The 20636-nt window shown below is 42.3% G+C and overlaps 1 protein-coding gene across 1 annotated transcript in view; it reads left to right on the top strand.

The window, feature by feature from the left end:
• The window catches only part of EGLN1 (egl-9 family hypoxia inducible factor 1), an 83261-nt gene extending 64112 nt beyond the window's left edge, over positions 1-19149 (top strand). Inside the window, exons 4-5 of the mRNA XM_069769429.1 lie at positions 5079-5146; positions 18906-19149. Of these exons, the coding sequence (XP_069625530.1) occupies positions 5079-5146; positions 18906-18925 (88 nt within the window). The 3' untranslated portion in view covers positions 18926-19149. The remainder of the gene's footprint in view (positions 1-5078; positions 5147-18905) is intronic.
• The last annotated feature ends 1487 nt before the right edge of the window (positions 19150-20636 follow it).

Here is a 20636-nt window from a genome sequence, read left to right as displayed (position 1 = left end):
GGAACAATCTTCAGCCATGGAGGTGGGGTTTTCGGGTGTTTGATTCACCCTTTCCTTACCCGCTGGCTGCAATATTGGATTGAAGTTCATTCTCTGTCCTCCGTAGTACATGCCTGCACAAAGCAATCTTGCCTTGCGCAGGAGTGTACTATGGAGGACAGAGAATGAACTTCAATCCAATATTGCAGCCAGCATGCAGCCAGCGGGTAAGGAAAGGGTGAATCAAACACCCGAAAACCCCGCCTCCATGGCTGAAGATTGTTCCCTCCAAATTCAGGTGACAGTGTCCCTTTAATATAAATGTCTGGAGGGATGGATAGACTAAATCCCCGCAGGATATCACCAGGAGAACAACTTGCCCTGTAGGCGGACATTTTGGGACTGGTACAAATGCAAGTTATGCGCAAAGTTCCAGTGAAAGGGATAGGAAGGGGATTTTGGTCACCCCTCTTTTTGATACAGAAGCCAGACAGTTCTCTAAGGACTATCGTCAACCTGAGGAATCTCAGCTGATGGATTGTGAATTATTCCTTCAAGATGGAGTAAGTGAACACAACTAGAAAGCTATTGTTCCAGGATTGCTTCATGGCGGTCATAGAATTAATATGCCTACTACCACATCCCAATCCATCGGGACCATCAATTCCTGAGTGGCTCTGTATGTCCAGGGACAGGTCAGACATAACCAGTATGCAGCCCTTCCATTCAGTCGGTCAGTGGCTCCGAGAGTATTTACCAAGGTAATATTGGAGGTAATGGCCTACCTTCGTTCTCTTAACATCATTATCATCCCAAACCTGGATGACTTCCTTATAGTTGTGAGGTCGGAAAATCACTGTGTAGAGCAAATGAGGGAAGTGATGGTGGCCCTAAAGGAGCTAGATTGGATTGTAAATACCCTCAAATCAAGGCTAAGACCGGAAGAGATACAATCCTCCTTGGGGTTGGTTCTTGACTCCAAGTGCCAGGTCTGTCTGGTTGGCGTCAGGGATCCACTGGTTGAGGCCTGTGGAGGACGTTATCACTACAGACACAAGCAGTACCGGATGGGGTCACATCTGAGATCCTACTCAGTGCAGGGAACCTGGTCTCTGGAAAGAGATCAGGGTTCAAACTTTAAAGGCTCTTTCTACAGCCCATAGCTCTTTTGACACTTTCTCCCCTTCCTTCAGGGTCGCCATGCCTGGGTTATGTCGGACAATTGCGCAGTTGTGGCTTATATCAACCACCGGGGGAAACTAGGTCCCATACCCTAAGGCTAGGTTCACATTGCGTTAGTGCAGTCCATTCTATGCATACGCTAATGGCCTGCGCTAACGCAAGTGCTGAAAAAGGATCGCGTTTATGCAGATGCTCTATCTGCGCTAGCGGTGACGGACCCAAAAATGCTGCAAACTGCGTCCGAGGGTCCGTCACGGAATAACAGCACATCACTAACGCATGCCGATTATGGCATGCGTTAGCGATGCGCTACATAATGGCAGTCAATGGGTGCGCTAACGGATCCGTTACATAGCGTTATTGCCGCTTTGTAACGGATCCCGCTAGTGGACTGCCATTAACGTAATGTGAACCTAGCCTTATGCAGGCAGCAATACATCCTGCTCCATCTACTGTCTCTTACAGCACTTCACATAAGGGGAATAGAAAACTCAAAAGCAGACTTCCTGAGTTGCAAAAAAATTAGACAGGGAGAATGGTCTCTAAATCCTAAAATTTTCCAGAAAACTGTGCAGGCATGGGGCAGGCTGGAGATAGATCTGTTTGCCAGTTTACACAACAGGGAAGTGAGGAACTTCTGCTCATTAAACCCAAGTGAGAATCCATTTGCGGTAAATGCCCTTCAGATACCTTGGAAGTTCAGTATTGCCTACTCCCCCCCCCCCTCCCCCCCCGACAGCGATGATTCCAGCGGTTGGGAGAAAGATCAGGGAGGATCAGGCAAGAGTGATTCTCATAGCTCCATTTTGGCCGAGGAGACCGTGGTTCTCCCTTCTAAGGTTGATGTTCGTTATCGATCCATGCATTCTATCAGAGAGCCCGGACTTTCTTACCCAGGGACCAGTGTGCCACTCAGGTGAAGGGCTTCCATCTGGCAGCATGGACTTTTGAGAGGGCGGTACTGAGTCGGCAGGGATTCTAACCAGGGCTAGTCTCCACCCTGTTGAAAAGTAGGAAGCCTTTACATCAAAGATATATGGTAGAACAAGGAAGAAATTCCTGGAATTTTTAGGACAGCCCTTGGGGGATGAAGCTCCGGTAGGGGCTGCTCTAGAATTTCTGCAGTCGGGATTGCAATGAGGGGTAGCAACTAATACTCTCAAAGTACAGGTGTCGGCCTTGAGTACCTTGTATAATTGCAACCTAGCATCCAACAGATGGTTGTCCCAATTTATTTATTAATTTATTTTTAAAATCCTGTAGTAGATCTAGACTGGTTATAGTTCCAAAAATTCCGACATGGGACCTGAACCTAGTTTGAGTCGCTAACAGGTGACCATTTGAGCTTTTACAGGAGTTGTCTGTGAAATTCCCCACGCTTAAAACGGTGTTGCTAGTGGCCTTAACGTCAGCCCTGTCAATATGTCCCCCCTACACACAAATGTATGAGGACCGGATTGTTCTAAGACCAGATCCGGCATATCTCCCCAAGGTAGTTCTTAAATTCCATAGGAACCAGGAGATCACATAGGGTGATAACCCTAAAAATCCAAGGGAGGAAAAATTCCATACTTTAGATGTGAGGAGGTCCATGTTAGAATATATGTCCATGACTAGTCAGTGGAGAAAAGATCAATCCCTATTCATAACCTTCCAAGATAGCAGAAAGGGTTCCGGGGTATCTAAAATACCATTGCCAGATGGATCAAGGAGGCCATTAGTTCATCTTACTCTGCGAATGGCGCGCCAGTTCCTGAAGTCATCAAGGCTCACTCCACCAGAGTGGCTACTTCCTGGGCAGAGAAGTTGGAGGTATCGATTGACCAGATCTGTAAGGCCGCTACCTGGTCCTCATCATCTACCTTCTTTAATCAATACAGACTGAATCTGTCCTATTTGACTGACCTAACCTTTAATAGAACGGTGCTGCAAGCAGTGGTCCCTCCCTAGGGCTTTTAATTTCCCCAAAAATCTCTCAGGTGTGCTGTCATGGGTAAAGGGAAAACACCAAGGTTACTTACCAGTAACGGTTTTTTCTGGAACCCATGACAACACCTGTATATTCCCCCATTCCCCCTTCCCTTTCTCACCTTTTGGGTGACTTTTGTGATATAATGTGGTGTTGGTTATCCGTGTAAATTGGTAAATTAGCCTGAGGTCCTCTCATGCTCTGTAACCCAACTGAAGCGGGGGAGAGGTACCACTCTGTTTTTTTTTTTTTCAGTAGCTGGGCGGAGCCCTCTCAGGTGTTCTGTCTTGGGTTCCGGAGAAACCAGCTACCGAAAAGTAACCTTGGTGTTTTTCTTATTCATCGACAAGTGTAATATCTATGAAACCTCTGTGGGCCTGTACACTTTCTTGGTGTATTGTTCCATTCTTGCCTTTTCTACGTTTTGTGACCCTTTTTGTACGCTTTGTCACACTTTTGGCGACACAAATTAAAATTAAAATGGTTGTCCACTTCTGGACCTCCCACTTCTTAACTGGTAAAGTGGCCTATGTGAAGTGAAAACGCTCACCTCCAGATCTGTATCATTCCAGTGATGTCCACACGGTCTCCTGACAGCCTCATTCTGTAGTCTATGTCCATGATATAGAGAAAAAAGCTATAAAGGGAAAAGTAAGTTATAATGTATTTTAATCATTAACATGATACAGAATAACAAGGGCCGTAAAAATTGGTTACACCTGATTAACATAAATCATGTAGAAAAGAAGGGTACTTGGTACTACACTCCATTTCTGGTAATGTAATTTATTGTTTTATACCTTTTGGTTGTTTGTTCTGAGTATGATTCCTTATATGGGGATACATAGAAGATATAGACCTATTTTCACTATATTGGTCTTGCATAACGTTCCATGTGACTGTTTCAGTTCCGCTATCTCTTCAGACCAAATGTGTTATACTATGTAGTTACTTGACCTCTTGTGGTATGTGTACCAACTTTTGGCTAGTTCTTATGTACTTTTGTATAATTTAATAACGTTTTATTTTTTACTCCAAAGATGTGGTCATCTACACCCTCTTTTCTATATGATTTATGTTGGACATAGAGGCTGTAGAAGCTGAGCAGTTAAACCCCTTGGTGCATTTGCGTAACTGCAAATATAAAAACTTGTGTCGAAAACAGAGAGACAAAAAAAATTCAAATCTGAGATACTCGTTGGCAAATACAGTAAAACTAACCAATGTTCTTTATAAAAATTGTTAAACTATTGCCCTGGATTTTATGCTTTCCTAACATGTACGTCATACATTGGCTGCCCAGTACAGGAAATAGGCCTGTATCAGGGAGAATGGGAGCTTTGTTACACAGCCTGTACCTTCCTTGAGAGTACATTGTATATGCTGAATCAATTGCTGACACAATTGTTGTTTGGCTGGCTGCATAGGTGACATCCACTGCTGCTAATACCCAGTGGTCCTAGCACCAGTGTGCAGATGCAAAGTGTAGCCCAAATTGTAAACCCTTCCTTCCTCTTCCTCCTATATCCTATCTTCCACCTTCCCGAATGGTCGGCAGGTTGCCACATTAGAATCTGCCTCTGATTAGCGACAGACTGAGATGATGTATCCTGAATGTTATGCAATGTGATAACTGAAGAAAACTTACCGCTAGACGGCCATTCAGAGGCAGCAATACTGCCACTACCATGTAGCTTTTTGTACGGACTTGTATCTTCCTATGGCTTTCCGTATTTTACACAGAAGCAAGAAACTGAAAGCCAAAGCTGAGTTTTGATTTTTCGAATGATGCCTTGGCCAGCAGCGTAGTTTCTGTATCCAGAAGAGACAATCAGCCCAATGTTTGTACGTTTAATAGACGGCTTGATACCTTAGAATATCTTAATAGCAGATAACTATAATGCCTTCATGGCAGGCTGTTATTATACCGTGTCTTTCTTTCACATAGGTACGCAATAACTGTGTGGTACTTTGATGGAGATGAAAGAGCGCGCGCCAAACAAAAGTATCAAACAGGTAATTTTATTTTTATCTACAATACTGTACAAATACAATGGTTTATGCTTCTCCTTAAAGAATGCAATTCTTCCGAATCTGAGAGTACTTGGCTTTTTTGCTGAGCGGTCCTGCCATTTATTGTAAAGCCAAATAAGTCTATTTTTAATTGAATGGAATTATTGAATTGTATGGTATGTTATCAGACTAGTAGATCATAATGATTTCCTAATCTTAGGGACCGTGTATTTAAATGATTGAGCCAGGCATACACATTAGGTCTTCATGTGACCGCTATCTTGGCTGACTGTCCCATACACAGAAGCGCTTGTTCAGCCAAGCACTCCTGTGTTCCGAGAAAGTTGCCAACTGACACTTTGGCCAGCGGCTTATCTCCATCATCATTACTATTATTAATTATAATAGCGCAATTTATTCCATGGCGCTTTTACATGTAAAGAGGTGTATACATAATAAAAACAAGTGCAATAATCTTAAACAATACAAGCCACATCTGGGTACAGGAGAAGAGAGGACCCTGCCTGCAAGGGCTCACAATCTACAAGGTATGGATGAGGATAAAACAGGTGAGGATAGATCTGGTGTAGTGGTTTGGTCGATCGGTGGTTACTGCAGGTTGTAGGCTTGTCGGAAGAGGTGGGTCTTCAGGTTCTTTTTGAATGTTTTGATGGTAGGCGAGAGTCTATGTTGTGGAAGACAGTTCCAGAGTAGGGGTGATGCGCAAGAGAAATCTTGTATGCGATTGTGGGAAGAGGGGAGTAGAGAAGGAGATCTTGTGAGGATCGGAGGTTGCGTGCAGGAAAGTACCGGGAGACAAGGTCACAGATGTATGGAGGAGACAGGTTGTGGATGGCTTTTATGTTATGGTTAGGCTTTTGTACTGTGTTCTCTGGGTAATGGGGAGCCAGTGAAGGGATTGACAGAGGGGAGAGGCTGGGGAATAGCGGGGGGACAGGTGGATTAGTCAGGCAGCTGAGTTTAGAATAGATTGTAGGGGTGCGAGAGTGTTAGAGGGGAGGTTGCAGTAGTCGAGGCGGGAGATGAGGGCATGGACTAGGGTTTTTGCTGATTCTTGTTTTAGTAATGTATGGATCCGTGAAATATTTTTGAGTTGAAGGCGGCAGGAAGTAGAAAGGGCTTGGATATGCGGTTTGAAGGAGAGATCCGTGTCAAGGATTGTCCAGAGATGGCGAGCTTGTGGGACTGGGGAGAGTGGGCAGCCGTTTACTGTAATGGATAGGTTCGTTGGGAGGGTCACGTGAGATGGGGGGAAAGACGATGAATTTTGTTTTGTCCATGTTAAGTTTTAGAAATCTAGTGGAGAAGACTGATGAAATAGCGGATAGACATTGAGGGATTCTGGTTAGTAGGGTGGTGATATCTGGTCCAGAGATGTAGATCTGTGTATCAGCATAGAGATGATACTGAAAACCGTGAGATTCTATGAGCTGTCCCAGGCCCAAAGTGTAAATGGAGAAGAGCAGCGGCCCTAGAACTGAGCCTTGCGGGACTCCGACAGATACAGTGCCTACAAGTATTCAACCCCCTGCAGATTTAGTAGGTTTAATAATGCAAATAAGTTAGAGCCTTCAAACAAGAGCAGGATTTATTAACAGATGTGTCTCATGTGGACTTTAATCTTGAGCTCCTTCCACAAGTTTTCAATTGGGTTAAGGTCAGGAGACTGACTAGGCCACTGCAACACCTTGATTTTTTGCCTCTTGAACCAGGCCTTGGTTTTCTTGGCTGTGTCCTTTGGGTCGTTGTCTTGTTGGAAGATGAAATGACGACCCATCTTAAGATCCTTGATGGAGGAGCGGAGGTTCTTGGCCAAAATCTCCAGGTAGGCCGTGCTAGCCATCTTCCCATGGATGCGGACCAGATGGCCAGGCCCCTTGGCTGAGAAACAGCCCCACAGCATGATGCTGCCACCACCATGCTTGACTGTAGGGATGGTATTCTTGGGGTCGTATGTAGTGCCATCCAGTCTCCAAACGTCACGTGTGTGGTTGGCACCAAAGATCTCGATCTTGGTCTCATCAGACCAGAGAACCTTGAACCAGTCAGTCTCAGAGTCCTCCAAGTGATCATGAGCAAACTGTAGACGAGCCTTGACATGACGCTTTGAAAGTAAAGGTACCTTACGGGCTCGTCTGGAATGGAGACCATTGCGGTGGAGTACGTTACTTATGGTATTGACTGAAACCAATGTCCCCACTGCCATGAGATCTTCCTGGAGCTCCTTCCTTGTTGTCCTTTGGTTAGCCTTGACTCTTCGGACAAGCTTGGCCTCGGCACGGGAGGAAACTTTCAACTGGAAGGCTAACAGTAGTTCCATAAGCCTTCCACTTCCGGATGATGCTCCCAACAGTGGAGACAGGTAGGCCCAACTCCTTGGAAAGGGTTTTGTACCCCTTGCCAGCCTTGTGACCCTCCACGATCTTGTCTCTGATGGCCTTGGAATGCTCCTTTTGTCTTTCCCATGTTGACCATGTATGAGTGCTGTTCACAAGTTTGGGGAGGGTCTCAAATAGTCAGAAAAAGCTGGAAAGAGAGATAATTAATCCAAACATGTGAAGCTCATTGTTCTTTGTGCCTGAACTACTTCTTAATACTTTAGGGGAACCAAACAGAATTCTGGTGGGTTGAGGGGTTGAATAATAAATGACCCTCTGAAAAGACTTTTCACAATTTAAAAAAAACAAAGAAATAACATTCTTTTTTTGCTGCAGTGCATTTCACACTTCCAGGCTGATCTACAGTCCAAATGTCACAATGCCAAGTTAATTCCAAATGTGTAAACCTGCTAAATCTGCAGGGGGTTGAATACTACTTGTAGGCACTGTAGGTAGCGAGGTGAGGAGGTGGTGTGTTGGAGACGCTGAATGTCCGGTCAGTTAGGTATGACGAGATCCAGGAAAGGGCCAAGTCTGTGATGCCAAGGGATGAGAAGGTCCGCAGCAACAGGGAATGGTCCACTGTGTCAAAGGCAGAGGACAGGTCCAGGAGGAGGAGGACAGAGTAGTGTTGCTTGCTCTTGGCGGTTAATAGGTCATTGGTGACTTTAGTTAGGGCAGTTTCAGAGGAGTGGTGGGACCGGAAGCCAGATTGTAAGCGGCTGAAGAGGGAGCAGGAAGATAGATGGGAGGACAGTTCAAGATGGACGTGTTGTTTCAGTAGTTTTGAGGCATAGGGGAGAAGTGATATAGGGCGATAGCTCGATACAGAGGATGGATCAAGAGAGGCCTTTCCATCTCCATGAGAGCAATGTGGTCAGCAGTCCAACAGCAGATGTGCGATTGACATCTCTCCCGACCCTCAGTCAGCCGGTGCTTTACATGCACATTATACTGGCACCCAAACCTTCAATATTGTCGGGAGGGCTGAATGTTTAACCCACAGGTGGATCTCCATTGTGTCATTTATAACTGTGAGCTCCGCTAACTGAACTGCATTATAATAGAGGAAAAAAAATGGACCCCTATAATCTACCAGTCTTTCGTGGTAGAGCATACACTACAGTTTCAAAGTTTAGGGTCACCCAGACAATTTAGTTTTTTCTATGAAAACTCATACTTTTATTAATCAAATGAGTTGCCAAATCAATTGAAAATCTATTCCAGACATTGACAAGGTTCGAAAAAAAAGATTTTTATTTGAAATAATAATTTTCTCCTTCAAACTTTGCTTTTGTCAAAGAATGCTGTCTTTGCGGCAATTACAGCATTGCAGATCTTTGGCATACTAGCAGTTAATTTCCTGAGGTAATCTGGAGAAATTTCACCCCATGCTTTCAGAAGCCCCTCCCACAAGTTGGTTTGGTTCGATGGGCACTTTTTGCATACCATACGGTCAAGCTGCTCCCACAACAGCTCAATGGGGTTGAGATCTGGTGACTGCGCTGGCCATTCCATTACAGATAGAATACCAGCTGCCTGCTTCTTCCCTAAATAGTTCTTGCATAATTTGGAGGTGTGCTTTGGGTCGTTGTCCTGTTGTAGGATGATATTGGCTCCAATCAAGCGCTGTCCACAGAGTATGGAATGACATTGCAAAATAAGCCTTCCTTATTCAAAATTCCTTTTACTTTGTACAAATCTCCCACTTAACCAGCACCAAAGCAACCCCAGACCATCACATTACCTCCACCATGCTTGACAGATGGCGTCAGGCACTCTTCCAGCATCTTTTCAGTTCTGTGTCTCACAAATGTTCTTCTGTGTGATCCAAACACCTCGAGCTTGGATTTTTCTGTCCATAACACTTTTTTTCCAATCTTCCTCTGTCCAATGTCTGTGTTGTTTTGCTCATATTAATATTTTCCTTTTATTAGCCAGTCTCGGATATGGCTTTTTCTTTGCTACTCTGCCCTGAAGGCCAGCATCCCGGAGTCGCATCTTCACTGTAGACGTTGACACTGGAATTTTTTGCGTGTACTATTTAATGAAGCTGCCAGTTGAGGAACTGTGAGTCGTCAATTTCTTACAGACTCTAATGTACTTGTCTTGTTGCTCAGTTGTGCAGCGGGACCTCCCACTTCTTTCTACTCTGGCTAGAGCCTGTTTGTGCTCTCCTCTGAAGGGAGTAGTACACACCGTAGTAGGAAATTTTCACTTTCTTGGCAATATCTCACATGGAATAGCCTTCGTTTCTAAGAACAAGACTAGACTGTCGAGTTTCACATGAAAGTTCTTTTTTTTTATTTTTTATTCTGGCAATATTGAGTTTAATGGAACCAATAAATGTAATACTTCAGATTCTCTCAGGTTTATAGGTTCTCTAATCAGCCAAACTGTTTTCAGCTGTGCTGACATACTTGCACAATGGTTTTCAAGGGTATTCTAACCACCCAGTAGCCTTCTTACACAGTTAGCAAACAAAAAGTACCATAAGAACACTGGAGTGATGGTTGTTGGAAATGGGCCTATAAACACCTATGATGATATTGCATTACAGACCAGACATTTGCAGCTAGAATAGTCATTTACCATAATAACAATGTATAGAGTGTATTTCTGAATCATTTACTGTTAGCTTCATTGGAAAAAAACTGTGCTTTTCTTTAAAAAATAAGGAAATTTTCTAAGTGACCCTAAACTTTGAAACAGTAGTGTAAGTCTCTTTGATGCAAGCTCTTTTATTGGGCCACATTTAATGATAGCAGCTAGGTCAGTCATTATTAGCTTGATTAGAGGTGGATAGTTGCACATGTATCCGGAGTCCAGGGACTGGATAAGTTTATATCTAGTTAGTTGATATACTTTGGGTGTGCCTTTAACTAATTTTAAGGCTACGTTCACACGTTCAGTATTTGGTCAGGATTTTCCTTACAAATACTGAATAGAGAGGAATTTTTTTACCCTATTTTCACTTCAAAAGAGCCATCAGATACTTCCTGGATAGGCTAGCAAACATCTTCTCTGTATATAGAGTGCAAATACTACCATGGGGATATTGGAGTGATGAATTAGGTTCACCACACTTTGGATATTATCTGGGGTCTGATAGAAGGAAATAAATCTAACCTGATCCCTGTTTATTAAGGATGGTAGGTAGTTGATGAGCCTGTGAGTCATAATTGCTGTTAATAGTTTGAAATATGTTTTGAGACTGGTAAATGGAATATATATATATATATATATATATATATATATATATATATATATATATATATATATATATATATATATATATATATATATATATATATATATATATATATATATTATTTTTTTTAACCCCTTTACCCCCCAAGGGTGGTTTGCACGTCAATGACCAGGCCAATTTTTACAATTCTGACCACTGTCCCTTTATGAGGTTATAACTCTGGAACGCTTCAACGGATCCTGGTGATTCTGACATGGTTTTCTCGTGACATATTGTACTTCATGATAGTGGTAAAATTTCTTTGATGGTACCTGCGTTTATTTGTGAAAAAAACGGAAATTTGGCAAAAATTTTGAAAATTTCGCAATTTTCAAACTTTGAATTTTTATGCAATTAAATCACAGAGATATGTCACACAAAATACTTAATAAGTAACATTTCCCACATGTCTCCTTTACATCAGCATAATTTTGGAACCAAATTTTTTTTTTGTTAGGGAGTTATAGGGTTTAAAAGTTGACCAGCAATTTCTCATTTTTACAACACCATTTTTTTTTTTTAGGGACCGCATCTCATTTGAAGTCATTTTGAGGGGTCTATATGATAGAAAATACCCAAGTGTGACACCATTCTAAAAACTGCACCCCTCAAGGTGCTCAAAACCACATTCAAGAAGTTTATTAACCCTTCAGGTGTTTAATAGGAATTTTTGGAATGTTTAAATAAAAATGAACATTTAACTTTTTTTCACAAAAAATTTACTTCAGCTCCAATTTGTTTTATTTTACCAAGGGTAACAGGAGAAAATGGACCCCAAAAGTTGTTGTCCAATTTGTCCTGAGTACGCTGATACCCCAAATGTGGCAGTAAACCACTGTTTGGGCGCATGGGAGAGCTCGGAAGGGAAGGAGCGCCGTTTGACTTTTCAATGCAAAATTAACAGGAATTGAGATGGGACGCCATGTTGCGTTTGGAGAGCCACTGATGTGCCTAAACATTGAAACCCCCCACAAGTGACACCATTTTGGGAAGTAGACCCCCTAAGGAACTTATCTAGATGTGTGGTGAGCACTTTGACCCACCAAGGGCTTCACAGAAGTTTATAATGCAGAGCCATAAAAATAAAACAATTTTTTTCCCACAAAAATTATTTTTTAGCACCCAGTTTTGTATTTTCCCAAGGGTAACAGGAGAAATTGGACCCCAAAAGTTGTTGTCCAATTTGTCCTGAGTACGCTGATACCCCATATGTGGGGGGGGAACCACCGTTTGGGCGCATGGGAGGGCTCGGAAGGGAAGGAGACTTAGATGGAATGGTCTGCAGGCGTCACATTGCGTTTGCAGAGCCCCTAATGTACCTAAACAGTAGAAACCCCCCACAAGTGACACCATTTTGGAAAGTAGACCCCCTAAGGAACTCATCTTGATGTGTTGTGAGAGCTTTGAACCCCCAAGTATTTCACTACAGTTTATAACGCAGAGCCGTGCAAATAAAAAATATTTTTTTTTCCACAAAAATTATATTTTAGCCCCCAGTTTTGTATTTTTCCAAGGTTAGCAGGAGAAACTGGACCCTAAATGTTGTTGTCCAATTTGTCCTGAGTACGCTGATACCCGATATGTGGGGGGGGGAACCACCGTTTGGGCGCATGGGAGGGCTCGGAAGGGAAGGAGCATCATTTGGAATGCAGACTTAGATGGATTGGTCTGCAGGCGTCACATTGCGTTTGCAGAGCCCCTAATGTACCTAAACAGTAGAAACCCCCCACAAGTGACCCCATATTGGAAACTAGACCCCTCAATGAACTTATCTAGATGTGTTGTGAGAACTTTGAACCCCCAAGTGTTTCACTACAGTTTATAACGCAGAGCCGTGAAAATAAAAAATCTTTTTGTTTTCCCACAAAAATTATATTTTAGCCCCCAGTTTTGTATTTTCCCAAGGGTAACAGGAGAAATTGGACCACAAAAGTTGTTGTCCTATTTGTCCTGAGTACGCTGATACCCCATATGTTGGGGTAAACCCCTGTTTGGGCATACGGGAGAGCTCTGAAGGGAAGGAGGACTGTTTTACTTTTTCAACGCAGAATTGGCTGGAATTGAGATCGGACGCCATGTCGTGTTTGGAGAGCCCCTGATGTGCCTAAACAGTGGAAACCCCCCAATTATAACTGAAACCCTAATCCAAACACACCCCTAACCCTAATTCCAACGGTAACCCTAACCACACCTCTAACCCTGACACACCCCTAACCCTAATCCCAACCCTATTCCCAACTGTAAATGTAATCTAAATCCTAACCCTAACTTTAGCCCTAACCCTAGCCCTAACCCTAGCCCTAACCCTAGCCCTAACCCTAGCCCTAACCCTAATCCTAGCCCTAATCCTAGCCCTAACTCTAGCCCTAATCCTAACCCTAGCCCTAATGGGAAAATGGAAATAAATACATTTTTTTAATTTTTCCCTAACTAAGGGGGTGATGAAGGGGGGGTTTGATTTACTTTTATAGCGGGTTTTCTAGCGGATTTTTATGATTGGCAGCCGTCACACACTGAAAGACGCTTTTTATTGCAAAAAATATTTTTTGCAATACCACATTTTGAGATCTATAACTTTTCCATATTTTGGTCCACAGAGTCATGTGAGGTCTTGTTTTTTGCGGGACGAGTTGACGTTTTTATTGGTAACATTTTCGGGCACGTGACATTTTTTTGATAGCTTTTTATTCCGATTTTTGTGAGGAAGAATGACCAAAAACCAGCTATTCATGAATTTCTATTGGGGGAGGCGTTTATACCGTTCCGCGTTTGGTAAAATTGATAAAGCAGTTTTATTCTTCGGGTCAGTTCGATTACAGCGACACCTCATTTATATCATTTTTTATGTTTTGGCGCTTTTATACGATAAAAACTATTTTACAGAAAAAATAATTATTTTTGCATCGCTTTATTCTCAGGACTATAACTTTTTTATTTTTTTGCTGATGATGCTGTATGGTGGCTCGTTTTTTGCGGGACAAGATGACGTTTTCATCGGTACCATGGTTATTTATATCTGTCTTTTTGATCGCGTGTTATTCCACTTTTTGTTCGGCGGTATGATAATAAAGCGTTGTTTTTTGCCTCGTTTTTTTTTTTTTTTCTTACGGTGTTTACTGAAGGGGTTAACTAGTGGGCCAGTTTTATAGGTCGGGTCGTTACGGACGCGGTGATACTAAATATGTGTACTTTTATTGTTGTTTTTTTTTTTTTTTTTATTTAGATGAAGAAATGTATTTATGGGAATAATATATATATTTTTTTTTCATTATTTTGGAATATTTTTTTTAATTTTTTTTTTTTTACAGATTTGGAAATTTTTTTTTTTTTACTTTTTTATTTTGTCCCGGGGGGGACATCACAGATCAGTGATCTGACAGTTTGCACAGCACTCTGTCAGATCACTGATCTGACATGCAGCGCTGCAGTCTTCACAGTGCCTGCTCTGAGCAGGCTCTGTGAAGCCACCTCCCTCCCTGCAGGACCCGGATCCGCGGCCATCTTGGATCCGGGGCTGGAGGAAGCAGGGAGGGAGGTGAGACCCTCGCAGCAACGCGATCACATCGCGTTGCTGCGGGGGTCTCAGGGAAGCCTGCAGGGAGCCCCCTCTCTGCGCGGTGCTTCCCTGCACCGCCGGCACATCGCGATCATGTTTGATCGCGGTGTGCCAGGGGTTAATGTGCCGGGGGCGGTCCGTGACCGCTCCTGGCACATAGTGCCGGATGTCAGCTGCGATAAGCAGCTGACACCCGGCCGCGATCGGCGGCGCTCCCCCCGTGAGCGCTGCCGATCGCTATGACGTACTATCCCGTCCAGGGTCAGATAAGCCCAGGGCACCTCGACGGGATAGTACGTCTAAGGTCACAGAGGGGTTAAAGATGTGTGAGCTTTATTTGGTGTATGAAACGCCATTGTCTGGGCAGCAACAAATTTATCAGGAGGGGCTTTACTTTGAAGTATGTCATTATATGCCAATGAGAGTGGGTGAAATAGAGACAGGTAGAATAGTTTCTTGGTAGACTAGTTTGTAGTAAAAGGCTTTATGCCCATCATGGCCTGGGGCTTTCTCAAATTTAAAGCGTTTCACAACTTCAATCTACTTGTGAGATATTTATTTACATAGATCAGAGTGTTTGGAAGAGGAGAATGTGGGCATGGAATTTAGAAAGGATATAATCCCTTCCTTGGATGGAGAACCATTAGGATACAAATAGAATGGGGACACAACAGGGTGTTACCAGCTTCTTATGATATTGCAGATGGGTATTCAGACCCCTTCAGTAATTTAAAGGGCCTCCATTCTAAGACATTTTACTTCAAATAAATCAACCAATCTCTAGAACACCAACCCTGCTTGGCAGGTATGTACGTATCCATGTGTGTGTGTAAACATATGCATATACACTGCTCAAAAAAAGAAACCCACTTCCAATAGCTGGTAAGCACTATATCTCACGCTCATAATGCAGCGCTGTTGCGACCTAGATATATCATTACACTAGTATGTTTTTTTAAAAAAAAATTCCGCGGTCGTGGTTTTTTTACATGGGGTGTTCTCATTCAGATATTCTTGCAAATAATCCTATTCCTAGCTGACATTGGGGTAAGATTTTTTTTCTATTTTGTGTTCCAGTGGCATGATGATCTTAGTTACCGAATTATTAAGTTTCCTATATGAACCTCTTTGTGTCACTCAATAGATTTATAGACTGTATTTCTATGGAGAAAGTCACAGCTAGTGGTATCTTTCTATCACAGTAATTGACATGTTTTTTCTGTTATATCGGATATTCTCGTTGGTGGTCAATATTCATTTTGTTATATCTATGAGGTGTCTAATATGGATGTACTTTAATCTATATTATGTAACTGTTTTTTCTTTTTGTACATTTTAGTCTGATGAAGGTCAATGTTATGACCGAAACGTTACTACTGTCTGCTTGGAAATATATTGCACAATAAATCTGATTATAAAATAGACTCTTTGAGTGCCAAAAGCATATTTTATTTTTTTTTGTCTAGTGGATGGAATGAGACATGACGTGCCAGATGTGCTCAATTGGATTCAGGTCTGGGGAACGGGCGGGCCAGTCCATAGCATCAATGCCTTCATCCTGCAGGAACTGCTGACATACTTAAGCCACATGAGGCCTAGCATTGTCATGCATGGGATGGAACCCAAAGCCCAGGGTACCAGCATATGGTCTCACAATGGGTCTGAGGATCTCATCCTAGTACATAATGGCAGTCATGATGCCTTTGACTAGCACATAGAGGGCTGTGTAGCCCTGCCAAAGAAATGCCTCCAAACACCATTACTGACCCGCTGCCAAACCCTTCAGTGTGATCCTTTTCTCATCCTTGAAGAGCTGAGTACCATTGTTGATTATGCCAATCTTGATGCTCTCTGGCAAATGACAATCTCTCTGCACAGTGTTGGCTGTAAGCACAACACCCACTTGTGTTGGGTCTTCATTAGTGATGAGAGAGTGTACTCATTGCTCGGGTGGTCTCCGAGTATTTGACTGCTCAGAGATTAAGTTTTCATCGCCTCAGCAGCATGATTTACAGCTATTAGCCAGCTTGATTACATGTGGGGATTACCTAGCAACCAGGCAACCCCCACATGTACTCAGCCTGGCTAATAGCTGCAAATCATTCAGCTGCCGTGATGAAAACAATATCTCTGAACACTAACAAATACTCGGAGGTCACCCGAGCAACGGGTACACTCTCTCATCACTATTCTTCATACCACCCTCATGTAGTCTGTTTGAGCAGACACATGGATGTTAGTGACCTGCTGGAGGTCCTTTTGCAGGGCTCTGGCACTGTTCCTCCTTGAACAAAGGAGGAGGTAGCGGTCCTGCTGCTTTCTTGTTGCCCTCCTGGCTGCCTCCACGTCTCCTGGTGTACTGGCCTGTGTACTGGTAGGGCCTCCAGCCTTTGGACACTACGCTGACACACAGCTACCCTTCTTGCCACAGCTCGAATTGGTGTCATCCTGGATGAGCTGCGGTACATGAGCAATTTCTGTGGGTTGAAGACACCGCTTCATGCTACTGTACAGTACCTCTAGGGGGTGAGAGAAACAACAAAATGCAAAAGTGACCAAAAGAGCCAAAAACGGATGAGAATAAAGAAATGGTCTGTAGTCACCCCCTGTAGAATTTCTCCTTTATAGGAATTATCCTGCTAATTGCCCATCATTTCTGCCAGTTTATTGGTTCCATCTGCACAATGGCAAGAAAAATTGATTCACAATCTGTTCCTTCATTCCCTGTATTTATTTTTTTTGGAGGTGTGGGTATGTGTGGAGGCAATTTGTTCTTTTTTCTGTAGCAAGATGGCCTGTCTGCAGGGGATTTTTTTTTCAATATACTGTATATAATATTCATTATGTAAAATAGGGGGCAGGTCAGTGAGGGATCGGTGACCTGTCAGAAGCCATTCTGAGGAATACACCACAGCAAATCACCACATACAGACTCCCCAAAGGCGCCCCCCCCCCCAAAAAAAAAGTCTGCAAGAACCACAAGACAGATTTAATTAACCAAAGTATCATTGTAATCGGTATAACTGTGCCAAACTGACACAGTCTGTATTTTCCTGTGCACAATCCTGCTGACAGGTTCCCTTTAAGAGGGTAAAGGGGTTGTCAAGGTTTTTGATGAAACGCTGCAGTTACGCTCTAACTTCAGACTTATAAATTTTTACAGCACACACACCGCACACGGTTAGGATTTTCCCGGTATTACGGGCTGTTATATGACCGTAGATATACTATATGCATTCTTCCAGCTACATTTTGACAACAGGTGTGGGGCGACGCTCAATTCACTTGCATTGAAAGAAGCTCTTGTGGCATCGGAGAATCTTGCCATTGTATGAGGAGTCAGAAGTCTGTAGTCATATAGAGTGACTGCAGACTTCTTCCCAAGCCTGGAAAACCCCCTTTAAGTGCCTTTCCACACAAATCAACTTTAATTAAAGAATAAAATGTAATTAGATATTTTACTTGTTTTTAGACAGATATTGATTTTTAAAGCAGTAAATTATATAAATAAAAGGTTTTTAGCTATTATTGACTAATGGAAATGTGAAGCATTTGGCCTTTTTGGATGGCATGGCTTCTCGGTGATCACTCTGTACCACACATGTGTCTAATGTGCAGACAGAAGGAATCTAAAACGGGTCTTGCCCTGCTGCTGAGGCCATAGTTTGACTTCACTCTGCAATGTGATATGCATGTAATCTTTCATGCCACAGCATTAAACATTACCTCTCTGCTCTAAGCAGTGAGATCTTGCCATATTTTGCAAGATCACCTTGTTTAGGCGATGATGATCATCTGCACGGTAGAGAGACATAGCACCACTGTGCATGCTGGGAAACTTTGGTTTCGGCCGTTGGCGATGTGACAACCATGCTTACACCCGCCACATGGTATGCAAATGCTTTTAACCAATGTTTTTTTTAACTACATTTAGAGGTTTTTTTTTTTTTGTTTTTCATGTACAATGTATTAAAATTTGTGTGAATTCCCCCTTACTCCCCTATAGCTACTTTTTAAGCTCATAGTTTATATAACTAAGACAAAAACAATTCTGTTATTAATTACCATGTGGCAGAGTTCGGATGTTTTTACTGTCAGCTTGTGATATGAGATTTTCAACTTGCACCTTCGTGCAAGTCAGTGGTATCTACCATGTTGACATTTTATTAAAAAAAATCATATAAGGCTGTGTTCATAAGAGGGCACAAATAGTTTAGACTGATCAGTGTATATATGTCTATGCTACTAAATGTTTCCATACATTGCTTTATTATATATACTAATAAATGAATTTGTGCTACTGGAAGAGAGAAGTGTGCTGTTCTTTGCCCAAATAGATTTCCATGGTTAATTAATTGAAACATTTCATCTAATTCCTAAAATAAGTAAAATCTGCCTCCGTGTTTGTTTGTTTTTTTTTGTCTAGCTCTCAATCAGCTCTAAAAAAAAAAAGTCGGAACTGATTTATTTTTTTTTTCTAAGCCTTACAAGTTATGTTAATGTAATTGTTGCTTTGTTTAATACTTGTGTTTTTTTCTGAATAATTTCTCATTTTAGGCGACAAATCTGAGGATTGAACTGGAGAGGTCACATCAGATGTGGTGATGAAAGCAGTCTCTTGAAAACTATGAACTAGCAGCATTTTTGCTCTTTCTGTATACAGTATATAAAGTGACTTGATAACAATGTATTTTCTCAGTTATGCAGTGGAATCTTTTATTGCATTGTTACATGTGAATGTAAATAATAAAGCTTATATATAATAACTATATGATGCACCAATAAATTTAAAGTAACTGAATGATTTGTGCAAGAATTGCCAATGTCGTCATAAAAAAAAATAAAAAATTGCACCCTGCACTGTTCTGCGTTCGGGATGAGCGAGCACTAAAATGCTCGGGTGCTCATTGCTCAAACCGAGCAATTCCTAATGTATGCTTGTTTCAATTAACGAGTATAAAGGGGAGTCAATGGGAAATCCAATCTTTTTTTTTTTTTTTTTTTCCAGCAGACCCTACAAGGAGATCTGGGAGGTAGTGAGAATGTTCAAATGGATGGGAACAGTGCTGACTGGAAGGAGAACAGCATGGGGAAGACTCCTGGAAGCATCTCTGACTCCCAGATCGCTGCTGACAACAATGGCGTCACATTTTTACTCCACTTTAGAGGGACAATAAAACATTCCAAAGATGAAAAATTTCATTTTACATGGGGAAAAAATATTAACCCCTTCCTGACATGTGCTGTACTAGTACTGCTCTGCAGGAGGTGTATTCCCGCAACCGCTGTACTAGTATGGCCTCATGGTGAGCGCCACAGCGATCGCATGCGGATGTCAGCTGTATGTGACAGCTGACACCCCTGCAGCAACACCCATGATTGGTGCTCGCACCGATCATGGCCGTTTAACCCCTCTGTGGCTGCTGTCAGTAGTGACAGCGACACAGAGGGGCATCACTCAGGGAGGGGTCTCCCTGCTCTCTTCTAGCCAGACGCTATCTGACAGGCATGCCCCCTTCCCTGCCTGTCAAATCGCTGATATGATACTCTGCAGTGCAGAGTGTCAGATCAGCGATCTGATGTAACAAAGTAATGTTCCATCCTGGGATAAAGTAAAAAAAAAAAAAGTTTAAAAAATAAATTTTATGAAGTGTAAAAATATTTTTTTTAAATCTCTAATCAAAGAAAAATAAATATTTTTCCAATAAATACATTTATGTAAATAAACAATAAGTCAGCACATTTGGAATCGCCGCGTCCTTAACGACCTGATCTATAAAACTGTCCCACTAGTTAACCCCCTCAGTGAACACCGTAAAAAAAAAAAAAAACGAAGCCAAAAACTGATGTATCATGCCACCGAACGAAGTGCAATAAAACTCGATTAAAAAGACATGTAAATAAAAATGGAACCACTGGAAACTGCATCTTGTCCCACAAACAAGCCGCAATACAGCTCCATCAGCAGAAAAATAAGATATAGCTCTCATAATAAAACAATACAAACATTTTTTTTTTTTTTTTTAAATTGTTTTTAAGTGAAAGCGCCAAAACATTAAAAAAATATAAATGAGTGTTACGGAACCACTCGGCACCCAGAATATGTTGTGCAGCTATATATATGTATAATAGGTTCCAGTTGAGATGCATGTCCCTAATGCATCAGCCCACAGGCTGCGCTCCTGGGCAGAGGGGACACGATATTCCCCTTTTGCCCCCCCCCCCCCCACCCTTTACCACAGTAAGGCCGGCTTCACACTTGTGAGTTTTACGGACGTAAGAGCACAG

This window comes from Ranitomeya imitator, chromosome 5 (genome assembly GCF_032444005.1).
Source record: "Ranitomeya imitator isolate aRanImi1 chromosome 5, aRanImi1.pri, whole genome shotgun sequence".
In the NCBI taxonomy this organism is placed as follows: domain Eukaryota; kingdom Metazoa; phylum Chordata; class Amphibia; order Anura; family Dendrobatidae; genus Ranitomeya; species Ranitomeya imitator.
This window is presented reverse-complemented; position numbering and strand designations above follow the sequence as displayed.